Consider the following 20,690-nt stretch of genomic DNA (forward strand, 5'->3'; position numbering starts at 1 on the left):
AACATGTTTTGCATTTAAAACTAACTCAATTATTAAACAAACGAAGTATTATCTGTGGTTAGTGAATTGAACTGATTGTTTCTGGGCACCATGCATATCAGGATTTTAGAACTAGTAAACCTCTGTCAGGGTGGCCTTGAGACCTCTGTCAGAGCCTAGCTATCCTGACTTGGCACTTTGGCTGAGTGCTTTGACATTGGTTAGGCGTATGCCTCCTATGCTGCCTGAGACCCGACACTGCTCGCCTTCCCCGGTGCCTAAGAAGAGGCATAAGACCTCTAGACAGGTTGGTTGCTGCCACTGATCCTCCATAAGCTTGGGATTAAAAGTAGAGTGCAGCAAAAATTCAAGTATTCCTTTTCTCTGGTAGCGCTGAAACTGGCACTGTTGAGTCTGGGCCCTGAAGGGGTGAGTGATAGGGTGTTTCAAGGGCTGGGTGGCCTAGCGGTTAGCACACCTGACTTCTGGTCCCTTACTTCCCTGGCTGTCCGGCTTGTAGTGATGCTCCCCTCATGTAGAAAGACAGAGCTATCTCCTGCCTCTTTGCTAGTCAGCCCTAAACGGAGCCAGATTCTCTCCTTTTCTTCCTCCTTCAGGCCAGGCACTGGCTGCAGATGCGGTGTGGAGCTAGCTGGGCCTATAGATGAAGATGCGGTATGGAGCTAGCTGGGCCCATAGGCTCTCTTTTTAACCCTTTTCATGCTGGTGTGAGATTTCTCAGCTTCATCACAGGGTGTCTTCTACATTTGTGGTACCACATGACCTGAGACCATCTTGGTACTGACCATGCTGGAGTCATTGGCAGCAGCAAGAGAGCTGCTGAGCCTATCAGTAATGTTATCCCTGGCGGTGCAGCAGACCATGCTTCTGATACCGGCAGTAAGAGGAGCTCTGACATACCAGGGTGCAATCCAGACTAATGGGGGCGGTGTCACCCTTGCCTTGCAACCTAGGGTGCCTTGTAGTGCCTTACTATTGTGTCTCTGAACCTGGACCTCTCACAAACAACCTTCATCATGCAGGTCACTCCTAGATGTGTAATGGCAGCTGCCCATCACATTATGGCTCTCACCAGTCTGGGTTATACTTCAGGATGACACTTTCCCAGTCCCAGATTTCCTCCCAGAAATGTATGTTTTGTATTGCCCCAGCCCTCTCTTGGACAGTGCAAATATGTTAACTCCATTATTCCTATAAGGGAATAATATACAACAGCTTGCCACCTTAAATGGAGTTACCCAGACACTTCAATTTAAACGCACTGGATTAGATAAAACAATAAAGCAAGTTTAATAATGACAAAGAGAGATTTTGAGCACAAGTAATAAGGCATAAAGATATGGTTACAAGAAAAATAAAGATAAAACTCTTTCTAGTGCCCAATTAAAAACTACATTAGAGTCAAAGTGAAGTTTCTCACCACATACTTCTAGCAATATTACTGACCCACTTTCAGGTCAGTGCCCCTCCCTCAGAGTCTAATGGCTACTTCTTTTGTCTTCTTAAGTGCAAAGCATGAGAGAGACAGGGAGAAAGATGAGGTCTCTGAGGTGCTTGTTCCTCCTTTTTATAGTTTTAGTCCCCCTCTTGAAAAGCATTTCCAGCTGAGAACCAGAAGACAAAAAGTCTGTGTGAAAGGATGTTTCCTGCAGGGTTTTTTCACCTGAGTGAGCTTCCTTTGTTTTCTCCTTTCTCCTTAATGACTTTGTTCACTGCTTAAATGCAAATTAAGACAAGCATACATTCCTTTGTTGAAGACAGGTGTGTTTGAATAGTTTGGTGCTATGTGAGTCTGAACATATATTTTTAACATCCTATGCGGGGAAACTTTTAACTTTACGCATAATGCATCTACACACATTATACTGTGATATTACTGATCAGCAAGTTGAGTTTTCACATACCTCACAAGGCATACCTTGTACAAGAATTATTACAACAGTGTGTGAATATAGGAGTGCATTCCATCACAGGGTCCAGTGTTGGTGCAGTACTCGGTACCGCGACAACCTCCTGTACTTCAGACTTCACACCCATCTGCACTGTCAAAGGGGAAGCCTGCAATTTTGGCTGCACTATACTCTTTCCCAGGTTGGCACTGATCTCAGGTACCGTCGGCAGCAGCCTTCACTCTGACTGGGTGCAACCTGGAAATGGGGTACCGGTAGCTCTCTCATTGAGATGCTGTTACAAGCTGCAAACCTCTACAGGTACTGCACTTACACAGCCATCCACAGGCACGGACACACCCAGCCAAGTTACATGAATGCTTCCCCTAGCCGCTCATGAACTAACAATAGAGAGGCTCCAGCCAATTTCCCCAGCATAGGACCACAGAGCTGTATTGTCCTGCCTTGGTCAGAATCCTGACCAGTGTAAGTTTATTACCCAGTCCACCCTCAATGTGGAGAGCACATGCGTGAGCTTTTTTACACTGAGCAGATTCCCCAAGCACTTCAACCAAAACACTGTTTAAGGTAAAATATAAAACAGATTTATTAACTACAGAAAGATTTTAAATAATTATAAGTAATAAGTGTACAGATCAAAGTTGGTTACCGAAGAAATAAAAGAAAAATCGCAATCTGAGTTCTATAAACTAGACAAGATTTGAATCAAGCAGTGTCTTGCCCTGATGGTATAGTTCCTTAATACAAGCTGGGATTCTCCTTTCCAGCCTGGGATCACCTCCCCAGCTCAGTCTTCGTTCTCCAGATGTGTTTCCAGGTGTTGAGTTGGGTGGAGGGGAGGAGGAGAGGCCCAGTGATGATGTCACTTCCCCTCTTTTATAGTTTCTTCCAGCTTGCTGGAAACATCTATGCTTGTGCTTGGGTCAAGCAGTCTCCATTGTCTGTGTGCTATCTCTGAGAAGTCTCCATTGTATATGGTTCTTGGGATGGTCCTTGGGTATGTGGATTCCTGTAATGGGCCATCAGCAGTCAGGCTCCTCCGTTATTGCACCTGAAAGGCTGGTTGTGGGTGTTCCCAACCTTACAACATATTTCAGTAACACACACATAGGAAAATTTCATAACTTCCCATACAGTGATAGCACATACAATCCAACAGGATATTAATGTTCAACAGATCACCTTTTAAAATGATACCTCACAAGGCATACTTTGTACAAAACATATCATAATTATATGACAGTGGTGAATATAGGGTTTCCAGTGTGCTGCTTTGAAGCATAGCGTTCCACATCCCCTTGGTCAGCAGAGGGTGATTCATTCTCTCCTGAATCGGAGATTGGCTCCAATGTTTCCTTGCCTTGGAGCTGGTTATGCTACTCCTCACCTAAGTGTTATTACTCTGGGTTGCTTTGGGATCCTCTGGCTGGAATGGGATTGGGCATGTGGCCAGGACCAGTTCAGTGGTCCTTTTAAAACACCTGGGGATTTCCCCTGGTTTATAGGTCTTACTCAAAGCATTCCTTCTCTGGGTCATCAGAGAGGCATGGAGAATCTACTCGCCAGGAGCTGCCTTTTCTCAAATCTGCTATTGAGCCCGGTGCAAGCAGAAAAACGTGGTTCAGGAGAAGTCTGTTGGACAGCTAGTGGAAGATTGGCAGCCTCAACCCTCTGCTGACATCCTCCTCCCTTCAGAGGCACCTCACTCCCTCCCAATTATTATAGAGCTCACCAAGAGCTATTAGAGAGGGTTGGCTCAGGTTTGGAGATACAGGGGGAGGAGGTTAAGGAGTCCTCCCATCATCTTTCTGATATTTTGGCTGCCACTGGGATGCCTTACTGAATGGGCTGCAAAATCATCTTACTAATAAGTCGCTCTGGTAGACTTCTTTGTCCCTTCGTCCCATCTCAAAAAGTTCTGAATGTAAATATTATGTTCCCTCCCAGGCATGGGCAGTGGGTATAAGAGGCCAGAGGATGCTAAGCTTCCCCAATAGCTGTCCTGCCACCTTTTGAGCATGCTGCTACCAAAAGGGTGCCCTAGCTGTGGCCCTGCCTGTGCTCTGCCCCAAAGCCCTCTCCCACTCATCCTCCTCCTGCCTGAGGTCCCACCCTCCCTCTGCCTCTTCTTTTCCCGCTCTGCCCTCATGGGGGCCTCAGTGGAGGGAGCGAACAGACACATGGGGATGGTGAGTGGCAGGCTGGAGGGCAGGCAAGGGGGAGGAGGCCGAGTGGGAGTGAGCCTCAGGGCGGGCCACGGTCTGGGCTTGCCCAGCCTCCCCAAATGGAGGAGTCACTAGCTGTCTATACCCCGGGGTTTGACTATCTATATTCCTGTTTCACCCTGCGTTTTTTGATGGTGCCAGTAGCCAGTGAAAAGAAATAACAAGGCCAACAGGTGGCAACCCCCAAATCAAAGGATTCTAAAAAATTAATTTGATAGAAAAGTTTATTCATTGCAACTCAGGATTGTGAACCAACAAACTCTTTTGAGTGTTATGATTGTAACATTTGGGACTCCTTGCTCAAGTTTAAGGACATGTTGCTGGAGGACACTAGGCAGGAGTTCTTCGCTTTAGCTGATGAGGGGAAATGGGTAGCGAGAACTTGGCTGCAGGCTGGACCAGATGTGGAGGACTCAGCTGCTAGGACCATGACTTCTGCGATTTCTATGTGCAGGAGCTCTTGGCTTCAGTCCTCAGGGCTTCTGCATGAGGTTCAGCAAACAATTTGACTTGCCCTTTGAGGGTGAACAGCTTCTAAACTCCATGGGTTGAAGGATTCTAAGGCAACTTTAAACTTTTTGGGATTATATACTCCTACCCCATCCAGGAAACACACTTTCACCCACAGCAGACCCATTGGTACTCTGCCCCTCTTCCTTGCCAGGATCCACAAAGAAAGAAAAGTAGGGGTTATGGACACAGCCATCTCCTCCTCCTGCTTCTATGTGAATGCTTGCTCCATCTAGATACCCAGGGATTGCTAAACAGGTGATTTGATGGGTTGATCGAGGACGCTGTATCAGTTTCCAGGATGCCAGAATCCATCTCCCTCTGTTCACAGTCTGTGCCACTTCCTCAGTGCTTGTTCCTGGATTACTTCAGACTGATGGGTCTTAAGCACAGTGGAAGTGGGATATACCCTCCAATTTGTTTCTCCTCCTCCCTTCCATACTCCCTCCCCTCTTCAGGGACCATTCTCATGAGGATCTCCTTTTCCAGGTTTATTCTTTCCTTCAGATAGAAACCATAGAGGAGGTTCTTCAGTATCACAGACGGGAGGGGATTCTGTTTCCATTATTTCCTAATCCTGAAAGCAAAAGGAGGTCTCAGACCAATTTATACTTATGCCAGCTAAGCAGATATCACATAAAGTGTTGCATCATCACCCTGGCTTCCGTTATTCGATCCCTGAAGACTGGTATGCTACTCTCGACTTAAATCACCACATGAAAGTAGGCACTTTATCAAGGTCACAAAGTATCTCAGATTCATAATGAAGCATGTTTATTGCCAGTTCACCGTGCTGCCATTTGGCCTGTCAGCATCTCCTCAGGTTTTCACAAAACGTATAACAGTAAATAGCAGGTTTCCTGAGGATGCTACAGGTGCAAATTTACCCTTATTTGGATGACTGGCTGGTCAGAGGTTGGTCCAGGGCTCAGGTACTGTCCAGTTTGTCTATCATCCAGTCAACTTAGAAAAAAATCTACCCTACGTCCAGTTCAGAGGATAGAGTTTATAGGAGCAGTCCTGGACTCTACTCAAGCCAGAGCTTTCCTTCTGGACACAAGGTCCCAAACAATTTGAGTTCTTGCTGTAGATCTCCAGGCCCACCCAGTCACAAGAGCTCGAAACTGCATGAGGCTCTTGGGACAAATGGCCACATACACATATGTAGTCTGGCATGCCAGAGTACATCTCAGATTTCTTTCAAGTTGGCTAGCCTCCTGTTTATTCTCCAGGTCATCACTATTTGAGTTCTGTACTGAACAAGCCCTCTTGCGTATTCACTTCTCTAGATAGGTGGACAGACCCATTCAGTGTATAGGCAGGCATTCTGTTTGCTCTCAACCTTCATAAGAATATAAGAATGGCTATACTGGGTCAGAGTAGTGGTCTGTCTAGCCCAGTAACCAGTCTTTTCACAGTGGTCAATGCCAGATGCTTCAAAGGGAATGAACAGCACAGGGCAATTCTCAACTGATCCAGCCCGTCATCTTGCAGTCAGAGGCTTAGGGACACCCAGAACATGGGGTTGCATCCCTGGTCATCTTGACTAATAGCTATTGGTGGACCTATCCTCCATAAACCTACCTAGTTTCTTTTTTGAACCCAGTTATACTTTTGGCCTTGGCAACGAGTTGCACAGACTGACTATGTGGTGTGTGAAGAAGTATTTACGTGTGTGTGTGTGTGTGTTAAACCTGTGGCCTGTTAATTTCATTGGGTGACCCCTGGTTCTTGGTTTATGTGAAGGGGTAAATAACACTTCCTTATTCAGTTTCTCCACACCATTCATGGTTTCTCATATCCCCCTAAGTCATCTCTTTTTCCAAGCAGAACAGTCAGTCTTTTTAATTTATCCTCATATGGAAGCTGTTACATGTTCTTAATCTCTTTTGTTGCTCTTCTCTGTACCTTTTCCATTTCTAATATATCTTTGAGAGGGGGTGACCAGAACTGCATTCAGGATTCAAGGTGTGCGCATACCATGGATTTTTATATAGCAGCATTATGATATTTTATTGTATTATCTATCCCTTTCCTAATGGTTCCCATTGTTCTGTTAGCTTTATTTATTTATTTATTTTGCTGCTGCTGCACATTGCATGGATATTTTCAGAGAATTATCCACAATGACTCCAAGATCTTTCTTGAGTGGTAGCAACTGCCCCATCATTTTGTATGTATAGTTGTGATGGCTTTCCAGTATATGTTACTTGCATTTATCAGTACCGAATGTCATCTGCCATTTTGTTGCCCAGTCACCCAGTTTTGTAAGATCCCTTTCTAACTCTTTGCAGTCTGCTTTGGACTTATCTGTCTTAATTTTTTATTGTCTGCAAATTTTGCTGCCTTACCGTTTACCCCTTTTATCAGATCGTTTATGAATGTATGTCATGCTTTATGGAGTAGCTCATGACCTGTGAGTGCCTACTTCAAAAAAGCAGGGCAGACACTCCAAACTTGTGGTATTTTCTGTATTTAGATTTCACCAAGCCAGTAACAAGTGTGAACTCCTAAAATACTGCAGATAGTCCCATTAGACACTCGAGTCTATTTTGCAACCCAGGCAAGCTGCACTATGTGATGATGGTCCCTTACACTCTGTCTCAAGAGACCATTCACTCACCCAGGTCTATTTGCATCCTAGATTTCAGAGCAAAGAAAATACTGGTAGCCAATTCTGTAATAAATTAACTAAAGGTTTATTAGCTGGGGAAAAGAAATGAGTTATTGAGAGTTTAAATCAGATAAAATATGTGTACAGGTGAGTCTGTCTATAATTCCAAATGGTAGCAGAGATGTAGTTGTCCAAGTGTCTCTCAGGGCTACCCAGGATAACTCTGGGGATCTCTGTCTTCTCTTTCAGTTATTCTGCCACGTTAAAATCCAAACAGTTCAGAGATAAAGATTTTTTTCCTTGTGTAAATACTTAAAGCTTCTCTCAGAAAAAAGGCTGACAGGATCACTACCCACGTGGGCTCTTTTTTTTTTTATGATGGAGAGTGAGAAATGCATTTAGAACCTTTGATCTTCGATCATCCCACACAGTGACCATTTGCTTTGAAATTAGCACTTTTCTGATAGTTCTTCTTTTGCATTGCACAAGGCTTCTTTCTCATTTGATGGATTATTTAGTTACAGGAGTATACACAATGTAAATGTTAGCTATTACATTATAACAGCATGCAGATAAGTGAAAACAATGCATGCAGCACACCACTGGTGTTTAAACTTCATAAAAACTGAATACATTGTTGTACATTTAAACAATCACTTTTGACATGTACTAATACACAAGTGAATTGACGTGGCTTCCAGCTATGCATTTGTAAGTGTTCAGTGATGCCTGGGGCTTTACACTATATCCACTGTGTTCCCCTTACCCATGTTTGTTGACCTCAAAGAATTTTAATAGATTTGTGAGGCATGATTTCCCATTACAAAAGCCATGTTGACTCTTCCCCAGCAAATTGTGTTCATCTATGTGTCTGATAAATCTTTATTTTTTATTTTTTAAATACAGTTTCAACCAATTTGCCAGATACTGAAGTTAGGCCTACTGGCCTGTAATTGCCAGGATCACCTTTGGAACCTTTTTCTTAAAATCAGTGTCACATTAGTTATCCTCCAATCATCTGGTGCAGAAGCTGATTTAAATGGTTTACATACCATAGTTAGTAGTTTCCTGACATTAGTGATGGATATGTCTGTCTGGAGGTGAGAGCTCATCTGGGTCCACTCCAGACTCAAGGTTCATGGTCCTCATGGGACCGGTTTCTGCATATTAATGTCAGGGAGTTAAGGGCTGTCCACCTAGCCTGTCAGGCTTTTCTATCTTAGGTAAAGGGAAGAAGCCTGTTTGTTCTCACAGATGACACAGTGGCAATATTCTCTCATTGGGCAGTGAGGAGCCCAGTCTTTTGTGCTTTGTTATGAGGCAATTCGGTAATGGAATTTTTTCATTGCCGATGTAATCAGTCTCAAAGTCTCTTGCCTTCCAGAGGTGCAAAACAAGCTTGCAGATTGTTCGAGTCACCATGAGTGATCTCTCCACCTGGATGTAGCCAGGGCTGTTTTCCATCAGTGGGGGAATCCTCCAATAGACCCATTCACAACCAAAGCCAATGGGAAATGCCACCAGTTTTGTTCCGTACAAGGTCGCAGTCCTGGTTCCATCACAGACACTTTCCTACTATCCTGGTTGAACAAGCTCTGCTATGCTTTTCCTCAAAGTCCACTGCTACTCTGAGTTGTTGCTAACCATAAAATGAGACCTGCCCGGGTTATACGAATAGCCCCAGCCTGGCCCCGGCAGCACTGGTTCTCCAGTCTCCTGAATCTGTCGGTGGAGGCTCTGATTTCACTTCTGTTGGACCCAGAAATAATTTTGCAGGATCATGGTTGGCTGTCCCATCCGAACCTGTGGGCACTTCATTTAACAGCTTGGAGCAAGTTCACCATGTCTTGTTAAATAATAGGTAGCCTTTCACCAGGAATACTTAAATTTTGAAATGGAAGCATTTTTTCATCTTATCGCATCAGTTCGAGGTTTCCTCAATCCAGCATAGCCTGGACTATCTATTGCACCTAAAACATCAAGGGTTGGCGATTAGTTCTATCTAGGTCCACTTGGCAGCAACATTAGCTTTCCATCTTCATGTGAACAACTGTTCTACATGTTCCAACAATATCGCAATCAGATTTTTTTAAAGTCCTGGAAAAGTTGTATCCTCAGATAAGGAAACTGGTTCCCTGCAGCACTTGAACTTTAATTTTGTCAAAGTTTATGATACTTCCATTTGAGACTTTAGCAGTGTGCTACTTACTACATGTATTACTGGAAGTTGGCTTTTTTAGTAGCAATCACTTCAGCCAGGAGTGTGGCTGAACTGTGTGCTTTGGCATCTGAACCTCCTTATAAAATTTTCTTCAAGGACAAAGTGTATCTACGCCCTATCTAAGATTTCTCACTAAAGTGGTATCTAATTTTCATGTTAGCCAGTCAATTTACTTACATATGTTTTACCCAAAACCCAATGCCAATAGAGAGGAGCAACACCTGTGCATGCTAGATATTAGAGGACCTTGGGTGTTTGTCAAGGTTCCTTCCCCACTCTGAACTCTAGGGTACAGATGTGGGGACCTGCATGAAAGACCCCCTAAGCTTATTCTTACCAGCTTAGGTTAAAAACTTCCCCAAAGTACAAACTTTGCCTTGTCCTTGAACCCTATGCTGCCACCACAAAGCGTGTTAAACAAAAAACAGGGAAAGAGCCCACTTGGAGACGTCTTCCCCCAAAATATCCCCCCAAGCCCCCATACACCTCTTTTCCTGGGGAAGGCTTGATAAAAATCCTCACCAATTTGTACAGGTGAACACAGACCCAAACCCTTGGATCTTAAGAACAATGAAAAATCAGTCAGGTTCTTAAAAGAAGAATTTTAATTAAAGAAAAGGTAAGAGAATCACCTCTGTAAAATCAGGATGGTAAATACCTTACAGGACAATCAAACTCAAAATATAGAGAATCTCTCTAGGCAAAACCTTAAGTTACAAAAAGACACAAAAACAGGAATATACATTCCACTCAGCACAGCTTATTTTACCAGCCATTTAACAAAAGGAAATCTAATGCATTTCTAGCTAGATTACTTACTAACTTAACAAAGTTTCTGAGACTGCATTCCTGATCTGTTCCCAGCAAAAGCATTGCACAGACATACAGACCCTTTGTTCCCCCCCCTGTCCAGATTTGAAAGTGTCTTGTCCCCTCATTGGTCATTTTGGTCAGGTGCCAGCGAGGTTATCTTAGCTTCTTAAGCTTTTACAGGTGAAAGGGTTTTGCCTCTGGCCAGGAGGGATTTTATAGCACTGTAAACAGACAGGTGGTTACCCTTCCCTTTATTTTTATGACAGTGTTCTACATAGGTAGGACTAAACAATTCCATTTGTCAACCCAACTGTTCATGGCCATCACAAACAGGATGAAGGCTCTCCCAGTATCATCAGAGAGAATTTCATTATGAATAGCCTCCTGTATTTGTGTATGTTGTTAGCTGGCTGGCATTTCCACACGGAGCAAAGTAACATGGCATTCCACAACATCGCAATGAGCCTTGTCAGTGTTTCTTGCGCAAGTCCTTATCTAGGACACTTGTAAAGTGGTAACTATAAGTCCCAGCTTCACATCCCCATTCTGGAGTCTCTTTTAAGTTTGGATGAGCTATGCGTGTACATAGATTCCCATGACTTCTGCTTCGTAGCTTGTGAGCCACCAAGAGTGGAATGGACATGTGCAATCGCTCAAAGAGGATAAAACGGTTACTAACCTTCCATGATTGTTGTTTTTCAAGATCTGTAGCACATGTCCATTCCACAACCCACTTTCCTACCCCTCTAGGTTGGAGTTGTATGGCAAAAAGGAAAGGGGGAGGGCAGGTTTTGGGGAAGTTGGACCCTTTATAGTGGCATGCAGTGATGTGCAATGGCAGAGGGTGTTTGAGCCAGACTGATGGATAACACTGAGGGAGAATTTTCCAGTGACTGAGTGTGGAGTGCACAAACACCGGGTGGTATGGACATGTGCAACACATCTCAAACAACAGCTTTGGAAGATTAGTAGCTATTTTTTTTTCTTGCTTTTTCAACTCACGATTGGTCTCTTATCTTTGAATGAACTAGTCTGTGAGCTGAACTAGTTGAATAAACTGAAATAAAGAAAATGTCTGCATCTGATAGCAGCAGTCTCTTCTGCAAATGCTGGTTTAGCATTCCAACAATGCCTGGTTCCAAGTGTTTGCCAATGACTTTCACGAGTTCAGTGATACAAGTTTCTTTAAAACTTTGCAGCAAATGTACTGCTTAATATTATTTTTTTAAATTTTCTTAATTTAAATGATTTTAATAGGGCATAATAAATGTAGACTTTAACATAAATTGTCACTTTAATAAAAACAAACCTATTTATAATTACATTCAGGTTTATATATTTTTTTAAAATCAGGTTCTAATAGAAGTCCAATTCTCTCTCTTTTAAAGATCAACTTTTTTTATCCACCATGGGGCAGCTGGTGGTAAATCCTTCTCCAGTTCATGAGCTTGCAAAATAAGACAAAACTCATTTCCAAAGACCTCCCAGATTCTGGCTATGTCTACACTAGAAACCTTACAGCGGCACAGCTGTACCACTGCAGCTGAGCTACTGCAAGGTCTCCTGTGTAGACTCTCTATGCCCCTAGGGGAGAGAGCTCTCGCACTGGTATAATTTAAACCACCCCCAATGAGTGGCAATAGTTGTGTCAACGGGAGAGCATCTCCTGCTGACATAGCGCTGTCCACACTGGTGCTTCTGTTGGTGCAACTTATGTCAGTCAGGAGTGTGGTTTATTCACACCCCTGACTGACACAAGTTTTACTGAAGAAACCCTAGTGTAGGCATAGCTTAAGAGTTAATTTTTTTAAATAATAGTCTAGTCACACTTAAAAGTATTTAGTGACCCCAAAAAAACAACCTTCAATAATGCAGAGTTTAGGTAGCCCTTCACTGACAAAAGCACTGGTGGGGACAGTGCTATATCCGCAGGAGATGCTCTTCTGCCAATATAGCTACTGCTGCTCATTGGGGGTGCTTTAATTATGCCAGCTAGAGAGCTCTCCCGCTAGCATACAGCAGCTACACAGGAGAGTTTACAGCAGTACAGTGCAGCTGTACTACTGTAAAGTCCAAAGTGTAGACATAAATTCCAGTCTGCTGTTCTTTCCTCTGGTCTATGATTTGGATCACTAATGCTGTTCCATGCCCCCACTATTCTAGAACACTTAGAATAATTGTTCTTTAAATAGAAAAGTCTTGTCAGCCTCCACTGTAGTAGAGCTAGCTCTCTGCTTTAATATTGTATGAAATTAATCATCAGCAACTGCTTTGCTATATCCTGATTCCCAGCACAGGATAATCCTGAAATACAGGAAGCTCTAAGAGGGGTGAAGTGGGCCATTCAACTCAATATGATGTTCTGGGCTAATGAGAGCACCCTGTAGAGATGAGAACAGCCTGAAACAATAGCTCTCAGACATATGAACTGCTCCATTCATCTCAATGGGTGTTCCCATCCCCCTTCCCCAGTGTTTGAAAAACCTGTGATATGTATAAATCATACCTGTTCTCACCTCCTTGCTCCAGTCTCAGCAGTGTGTTCTTGGTACATGCTCCTAGCATGTCTATTCTCAGCTCCCCATCCCAAGCGGCAGGACCACAGAGCTTGAACCCCAGATGTCCGCTCACGTGTAGAGAAGGGAGAGACTGGCACAGACCCCTTCAGAGGGTCACGGTCCCCCAAATATGGGCTCTTGCTCCTCTGTTCATGCATGCTTGCATGCTCTGTGTACCTTGTGACCATTAGGCACGCGCCTGAAATGAAAGCTAAATTCTTTGGTGAATACCGTTCTGAATTTTGCTCCCCTAAAGGGGCAGTGGGCAGACCCTAGTTGGGGGTAACTCTTGAGCGACTGAGACCCTTGTTACAGGATCGGAGCACTGGTTTGATAGCCAAGTCTGGGCAAAAAAAGGACAATATGTCAGCCTTAAGAGAATTGTTTTTTCAGATTGCTATATCTTGGGAACCCCTCAGTCAAAATACCTCAAATGTGGCTCCTTAACTGTACCCTGTGCCCATATGAGGCACACCACATTTCAAGGCAATCTGAGTAACTGTGCCGGAGCATGTAGAAGAGCTGAGTTTTAAACAGAAAGCTGGTCTTGCCCTTAGCTATAGCAGGCCTGACAATCCGCTATAATAAACTCAGAGTTTGTCTATGCTTACAGCGGCACCAGTGCAGTGGCACTGGTTAGTGAAGACACTATCCATGCCAATAGGAGCGCTTCTCCCATCGGCATAGGTACTCCACCTCCCCAAGAGGTGGCAGCTGTGTTGACAGGAGAAGCCCACCCTTTAACACAGCGGTGTCTATGCTGGGGGTTAGGTCACTATGACTGTGTCGCTCAGGGGTGTGAATTTTCCACACCCCTTAGTGACGTAGTTATACTGACACAAGTTTGTAGTGTAGATGAGAGCTCAGCAAGGTTCACTGAATGTTTTTAATTAGTTTTATTTCTCTAGCGCTTATATGGAAGATAAAATGAATGAGAGAAGAAGATACTACATCATGGTTTCAGTCTGTTCTGATTTAATTAAAAAATAATAGCTAAGGCAGTAAAATAAAATACATTTTTTTTTAACGTAACCCCTTCACAAAGAATCACAAAACAGAAGGTACATAGAAATCAAATAGGCTGGTGGGTGATCCTGAAAAAATGAGAGGCTTTTTAGAAGCAAATTTTTGTGGACAAAGGTCATGCATAGAAAATTTGTGCAGAAAAGCTATCTGATTATAGTATTCACAAAAACACCAAGGAATCTGGTGGCACCTTAAAGACTAACAGATTTATTTGGGCATAAGTTTTTGTGGGTAAAAAACCACTTCTTCAGATGCATGGAGTGAAAATTACAGATGTAGACATTATATAGTGCCCAAATAAATCTTAGTCTTTAAGGTTCCACCGGACTCCTTGTTGTTTTTGTGGATACAGACTAACACGGCTACCCCCGATACCTGATTGTAGTATTGTATTTGCTGTCTCTCATAACTTTTTAAACAAGACAAATGATCGCTGACATTGTTTGAGGGGAAACACACATTTTTCAATGGAAAGCCCTTAGCTGACAGTTGCAGTCACAGCTCCCTGAAACATGTGTGCGACTGTTTGTGTTTGGTTCATTCCACTTGCTGCTTTAAATAGTCCTGTCCTTCTGGTGGATCCATGCATGCATTGTGAGAGACAGGGGCTGCTTCCTTGCATGACTGCGTGCAGACACTATGGCAGAAAGCTATCACCTCCTGCTGATTAACTCTTGGTCTGAGGTCAGCGTCAACTTTGAGTACTGCTACTTTTGAATGGTGGTGGTCAAGGAGGTAAGGAACTTGTTTATTACTGTAATTCATTTTTAAGTTGCATTTTATTTTTCTGTTTTGTTGTGAGTGGGGTTTTTGAAGCTGAGCTAATAGTTTTCTTCTCTCATGGTTCCCTCTAGGATTCAGAGAACAGGAGTGGTTCATGTCCAGAGTGAAGACTTGCTCCTGGACACTTCTGTCTTGCATCTCATCTGATGCAGTGGGGTCCATGGGATGTACCAGTCTTCAGGCGATGGAAGTGGGGAAATCACCGGGTGCTGGAGTACCATGAGGAGGTAATTTGAGAGCTGAGATTAATCTGGGGACATGAGGATTGGGGAATTGCCTGACTGTATATCTTCACTAGTGCCCCTCTAAAAAAAGAACAGGAGTACTTGTGGCACCTTAGAGACTAACAAATTGCCACAAGCACTCCTGTTCTTTTTGCGGATACAGACTAACGCGGCTGCTACTCTGAAACCTGTGATAATGCCCCTCTGTTTTCCTTTTCAGAATTCAGGAACGTGGGAGAGGTGCATCAAAGCAGCTACTGGATTATTGTGCCAACAAGTAGTAAAACAAGCACATTCACAGGTTATATATGTATAATGGCTGCTTAATTTTTTTTTTTTTTTTTTTTTTCCTGTAAACCCTCTGGAGGGGAAAACTAAACAAGAATATATTTAAGCTAAACATTTTTTTTGTATTTAATGTTTTTTGTAAAAGCTGATAAAATGTTTATTAAACATATATTTTGTCCCTCATTATTGCTCTTTGGATTGTAGCTACTGTGATTGGGTTTATACTGGACAGAGTTGAGACCATCCAAGTACATCATTGATTGCTTTTGTGCAACTGATAATGTGTGAACAGAGTTGGCATGTAACCACTATTGATAGGTTGTTGCTGTCTAAACTACTTGCAGTAGCATGGCTGCTCTAAATTGTATCAGTGGACCAGCTTAGCATAGATCGGGCAAGGGTTGGTTGAGAGCAGAGAGATCTTGAAAGCCTCAGGATGTGGGCTTGTGTTGCAAATCCTCCTCATTTTTTTTTCTTTCCTGCAATGACTTTTTAATTATCAGATTACTCCTGGGCATGTTGAATTATTTAAATTTTAGTTCTTGCAGTTTCTTGCTCTTTAGGATTACATATTTGTCAGATGTACTAATGAAGATTACTGCAAGTAATTTAAAACTCATCTATACATGTTTACTATTGTGTTTTTGGAAAAAATTCCATGGAATGGATTAACTTTATTTTGTGTCTTTCTTGTGGTCTTTTATTGCAGTTTTAATATTAAACGTTGAAAGTCTTATTGGATTGTTTATAGTTACGTTAAACTGTCTGTTTTCCAGTTAAGTGTAGCCCTGACACATTTCTGACTTGACTTTTATATTTTAAAGTTATAATTCATAAATAGCAAATTCAGGAAATGTAATTAATCAGTACTCTGATTAAATACAAATGTAGATACCAATAAAAGCTAAGATAGGATCTGTTTCTCAACACTAGGGAGCACTAATATTTCATGAAATTGAAAACAAAACAAACCTTTATTGCAGGGGTGGCCAACCTGAGCTGGAGAAGGAGTGAGAATTTACCAATGTACATTGCCAAAGAGCCACAATAATATGTCAGCAGCCCCCCGCTCCCAGTGTCTCCCGCCCACTGGCAGCCCTGCTGATCAGTGCCGCCTCCTCTCTCCCCGCACCTCCCAATCAGCTGTTTCGTGGCATGCAGGAGGCTCGGGGGCGGGGGGGGAGGAGCGAGGGCATAGCAGGCTCAGGGGAGAGGGCAGGAAGGGGTGGAGTGGGGGAGGGCCTGTGGCAGAGCCAGGGGTTGAGTAGTGAGCACCGCCCCGGCTCACTGGAAAGTTGGCGCCTGTAGCTCTAGCCCCGGAGTCGGTGCCTAGACAAGGAGCCGCATATTAACTTCTGAAGAGCTGCATGTGGCTCCGGAGCCACAGGTTGACCACCCCTGCTTTACTGTATCAGTAGCATTCATATAGAAATAAATAATTTTATTGCTTCGACTGTCTCAAAATATTTTTTGTTACCAAACAGTTTTTCTGTGCAGAAATGAAAACAACAAGCAGCATTATTATAAGAATACAATTTCTGACTTCTTTTCATTTTCTTGTAGGAATGATTACTCTGTTGCCTTGGAAATGAAGTGATTACCCTGCTGGTGTAAATGTAGGGCAGAAGATCAATGGTGTGGGCAGTATGGAGCTAACGAACGGGCAGTCGAGCAATGTTAATATTGTCGCTACTGCTTCAGAGGTAAGGACTACAAGCCTACAGCCCCTTATTAGTTGGTCAGATATTTAAATCCATAAAATGTATAGGGTTACAAACTGCCCCCTCCTCCCCAAATTGAAACAGTGACTTTTTTTCTTTCTACAAAGATACATTGTGCAGCAGGGTCTTATTCTGTGGATTGTCTCTGACATTTGACAATTCATATTTAATTTAGTTCAAAATTTTGAGTTTTTAGAATGCTTACCAGCCAGGAGCATGAATCAGCCTGTGTGGATTTATCATAGGCAATAAGTGCCCCTCCTCAGTTTCTATGGATGTGGTAGAAGCTTTTCGGCTCTTGTTGTGTCTGTTTATTCTATCAAACTGTGCCTGGTGTGTAAAAGGAGTCTTACTGAAAACCCTTACGCAGTTCCAATTTTTATTTTATACTTAACTTTTGAAAATAATTTCAAGCTCAGTAAATGGATGAGGCTTTGGCACGCTTTTGTTGATGATGCTCCTCATATCAGCTGTCTTCTCCAAAGCTTTGTCACACTGCCTGGGTGCCACAGGTGGAGTGTTAGAGCCTCTCTAAAGCACACACTGTAGTCTTGCTTATAGTGGAGCATCTCTCTTCCTGTTGCTTGTCTCAGTCCTCTTGGTGCCCCCACCCTGGCCTTTCCAGAGCCTTCAAATAGACTCTTGTTTCTTCGGTCCTTTGCTTATAGGCTGTATGTTGCACATACAGCAGACCCTATGGTGGGTTACTTGATTGCCCTTTCTCATTTAACAGCAGTTAGAAAGACACATGAAGTACTTTTCGTGGATAAGCCATAGGACATTCACGCTGCTGAGCTATGTGCTTGGGAAATGGGCTCCTACCTTTGTAGTGGGTTCTGGTTTAAGGGTAGGGGCTTGTTATATCTTATTCAGTACCCTGTTTTTATCTTCAGGAGACCTTAGGATGTGATGGTGACAAGACAAATGTCCCTTGCTTCCTGGATGATCAGGATGAATCATAAGGTTCTCCATAAATATATTTCCTCAGAGATAGATGTTATATGAGTAGAGATAACACACCCCATGTGCTTCCACTGAGAACTAGAGATTGACTTCCATCCAGAAATCGCCCACTTTTTTTTTTAGGCTTCTCATTCAATGAGTCTTGGTCCTTTCTAGGAACAGGAGGACCAAGAAGATATGGTGATGTTATCAAAGAGCTTTATTTGGACCCCATCTCCCTATAACATATAAGGGAAGTTAGGGTCAGTGTGGTGGATTCATGAATCCTTAATGTAGTTTAGAGGGCCTCCAGGATCTGTCTTATAAAATTTTTCCAAATCAGTCCTTCCCTGAAGTATGATTTTAGGTACCATAATATCAGGAAAACTTAAAACTGGAATGGAATTGGTGAAATTCCAACTGGCAAAGTGTGCGGGGAGGGAGGGTGTGTTGAGAACATATCTACTTCTATAGCAAGGTGACTGACTGCACAAAGCTCAGAATTCTAGAAGAACATCACTCCCCATTCTTATTGGTGTCTTTGTGTGTACTACTTTTGGCACAGTGTGTGATGTGTCTTCACATTGCTGGTTTTCATGTTTAGCTCTGTCTGGATGACTGGCTGATCAAGGACAGTACTTGTCATGGATGTGAGTGTTACTGTCAGAAGCTGTCACAAAGGTTTGGAGTAAACACTTCAAGTATGTGTCAGTATAGATTCCACTGCAGGTGTACATGTGTCTAAAGCACATGAGATTGGATTTTTTTTTTGAATAGCAGTGTTTGTTGAGGCTAATCATTTGCTCAGTGCCTCCTCATTCTCTTGTGTAAGGGCATAAAGGGTGGAGTGACTGTAACACTACTTCAGTTTCCTCTTACTTCCATGTCAGTGAGATGGGACTCAGTGAGTGTCTGACCCGCTACTTCTGCTGAGCTTCAAACTCTCTTCCTTTTCTTGACTAGTTTGCCAAAGAGAATTTATCTTTGCCCTCCTTGTCCCCTAATTTCTTTAATTTGCACAATTCTGCAAAAAAGAGACTCACCCCGTACAGCGGGTGAGGGGCCTTGTCCTGACTGCTATGATGTTTAAATCCTTAGAGTTTAAAGAGCAAGGGTGGTTTAGTGATTAGCTTCAGACTTGGAAGACCTGCGTTCAAGTCTCTGCTCCACCAGAGACTTCCTGTGTGACCTTGGGCAAGTCACTTGGCCAGTCTGCCTTAGTTCCCTATCTGTAGCATGGGGATAATAATACTTCCCTACCTCACAGGGATGTTGTGAGAATAAAAACTTTATAGATTAGAAAGTGCTTTGAGGTCTACTGATGAGAAGTGCTGTATAAGAACTAGGTAATATATTAAACACTGCCTGACCTGCAACAGATTCATCCCCTTGGTCAATAAAATAGCCACTGACTAAGCCCATCTGGGGGAGAGTAACATCCCCGAAATGGGTTAATATGCATATCCTTCTTGAATGCTCTCAAGTCAAGGGTCATGCCGCTGAAGCTGTAACTGCTTGGGCAAACCGTGTGTCTCTTCAGATCCAGAGGAGATGGCCCCCTCCAAAAAAATCAGCTGAAAGGGTCATTGTTGGCTAGGGTTCCCTTGAGCATGCTCTGGGGCCCTGTGGCCCTACAAAGGCAGGAAAGAATCATCATAGAATCATAGAATATCCAGGTTGGAAGGGACTTCAAGAGGTCATCTAGTCCAACCCCCTGCTCAAAGTAGGACCAGTCCCCAACTAAATCATCTCAGCCAGGGCTTTGTCAAGCCGGATCTTAAAAACCTCTAAGGAAGGAGATTCCACCACCTCCCTAGGTAACCCATTCCAGTGCTTCACCACCCTCCTCGTGAAAAAGTTTTTCCTAATATCCAACCTAAACCTCCCCCACTGCAACTTGAGACCATTACTCCTTGTTCTGTCATCTGCTACCACTGAGAACAGTTTAGATCCACCCTCTTTGGAACCCCCTTTCAGGTAGTTGAAAGCAGCTATCAGATCCCCCTCATTCTTCTCTTCTGCAGACTAAACAATCCCAGTTCCCTCAGCCTCTCCTCATGAGTCATGTGTTCCAGTCCCCTAATCATTTTTGTTGCCCTCCGCTAGGCGCTTTCCAATTTTTCCACATCCTTCTTGTAGTGTGAGTCCCAAAACTGGACACAGTACTCCAGATGAGGCCTCACCAGTGTCGAATAGAGGGTAACGATCACGTCCCTCGATCTGCTGGCAATGCCCCTACTTATACAGCCCAAAATGCCATTGGCCTTCTTGGCAAAAAGGGCACACTGTTGATTCATATCCAGCTTCTCGTCCACTGTAACCCCTAGGTCCTTTTCTGCAGAGCTGCTGCCTAGCCATTTGGTCCCTAGTCTGTAGTGGTGCATGGGAGTCTTCCGTCCTAAGTGCAGGACTCTGCACTTGTCCTTGTTGAACCTCATCAGATTTCTTTTGGCCCAATCCTCTAATTTGTCTAGGTCCTCTGTATCCTATCCCTACCCTCCAGCGTATCTACCTCTCCTCCCAGTTGAGTGTCATCTGCAAACTTGCAGTGCGTGCAATTCATGCCATCCTCCAGATCATTAATGAAGATATTGAACAAAACCAGCCCCAGGATCAACCCTTGGGGCACTCCACTTGATACTGGCTGCCAACTAGACATGGAGCCATTGATCACTACCCATTGAGCCCGACAATCTAGCCAGCTTTCTATCCACCCTATAGTCCATTCATCCAGCCCATACTACTTTAACATGCTGGCAAGAATACTGTGGGAGACCGTGTCAAAAGCTTTGCTAAAGTCAAGGAATAACACGTCCACTGCTTTCCCTTCATCCACAGAACCAGTTATCTCATCA

General features: G+C 43.4%; 1 protein-coding gene across 3 annotated transcripts in view; it reads left to right on the forward strand.

Moving 5' to 3' along the window:
- The window catches only part of RALGPS2 (Ral GEF with PH domain and SH3 binding motif 2), a 284,167-nt gene that overhangs the window by 26,344 nt on the left and 237,133 nt on the right, over positions 1-20,690 (forward strand). For all 3 annotated transcript variants that reach the window (XM_084635739.1, XM_084635740.1, XM_084635741.1), the window contains exon 2: positions 16,736-16,875. In XM_084635739.1, the coding sequence (XP_084491865.1) occupies positions 16,819-16,875 (57 nt within the window). In that variant the 5' untranslated portion in view covers positions 16,736-16,818. The remainder of the gene's footprint in view (positions 1-16,735; positions 16,876-20,690) is intronic.

The sequence above is a fragment of the Lepidochelys olivacea genome, assembly GCF_965140295.1.
Source record: "Lepidochelys olivacea isolate rLepOli2 genome assembly, chromosome: 8".
In the NCBI taxonomy this organism is placed as follows: domain Eukaryota; kingdom Metazoa; phylum Chordata; order Testudines; family Cheloniidae; genus Lepidochelys; species Lepidochelys olivacea.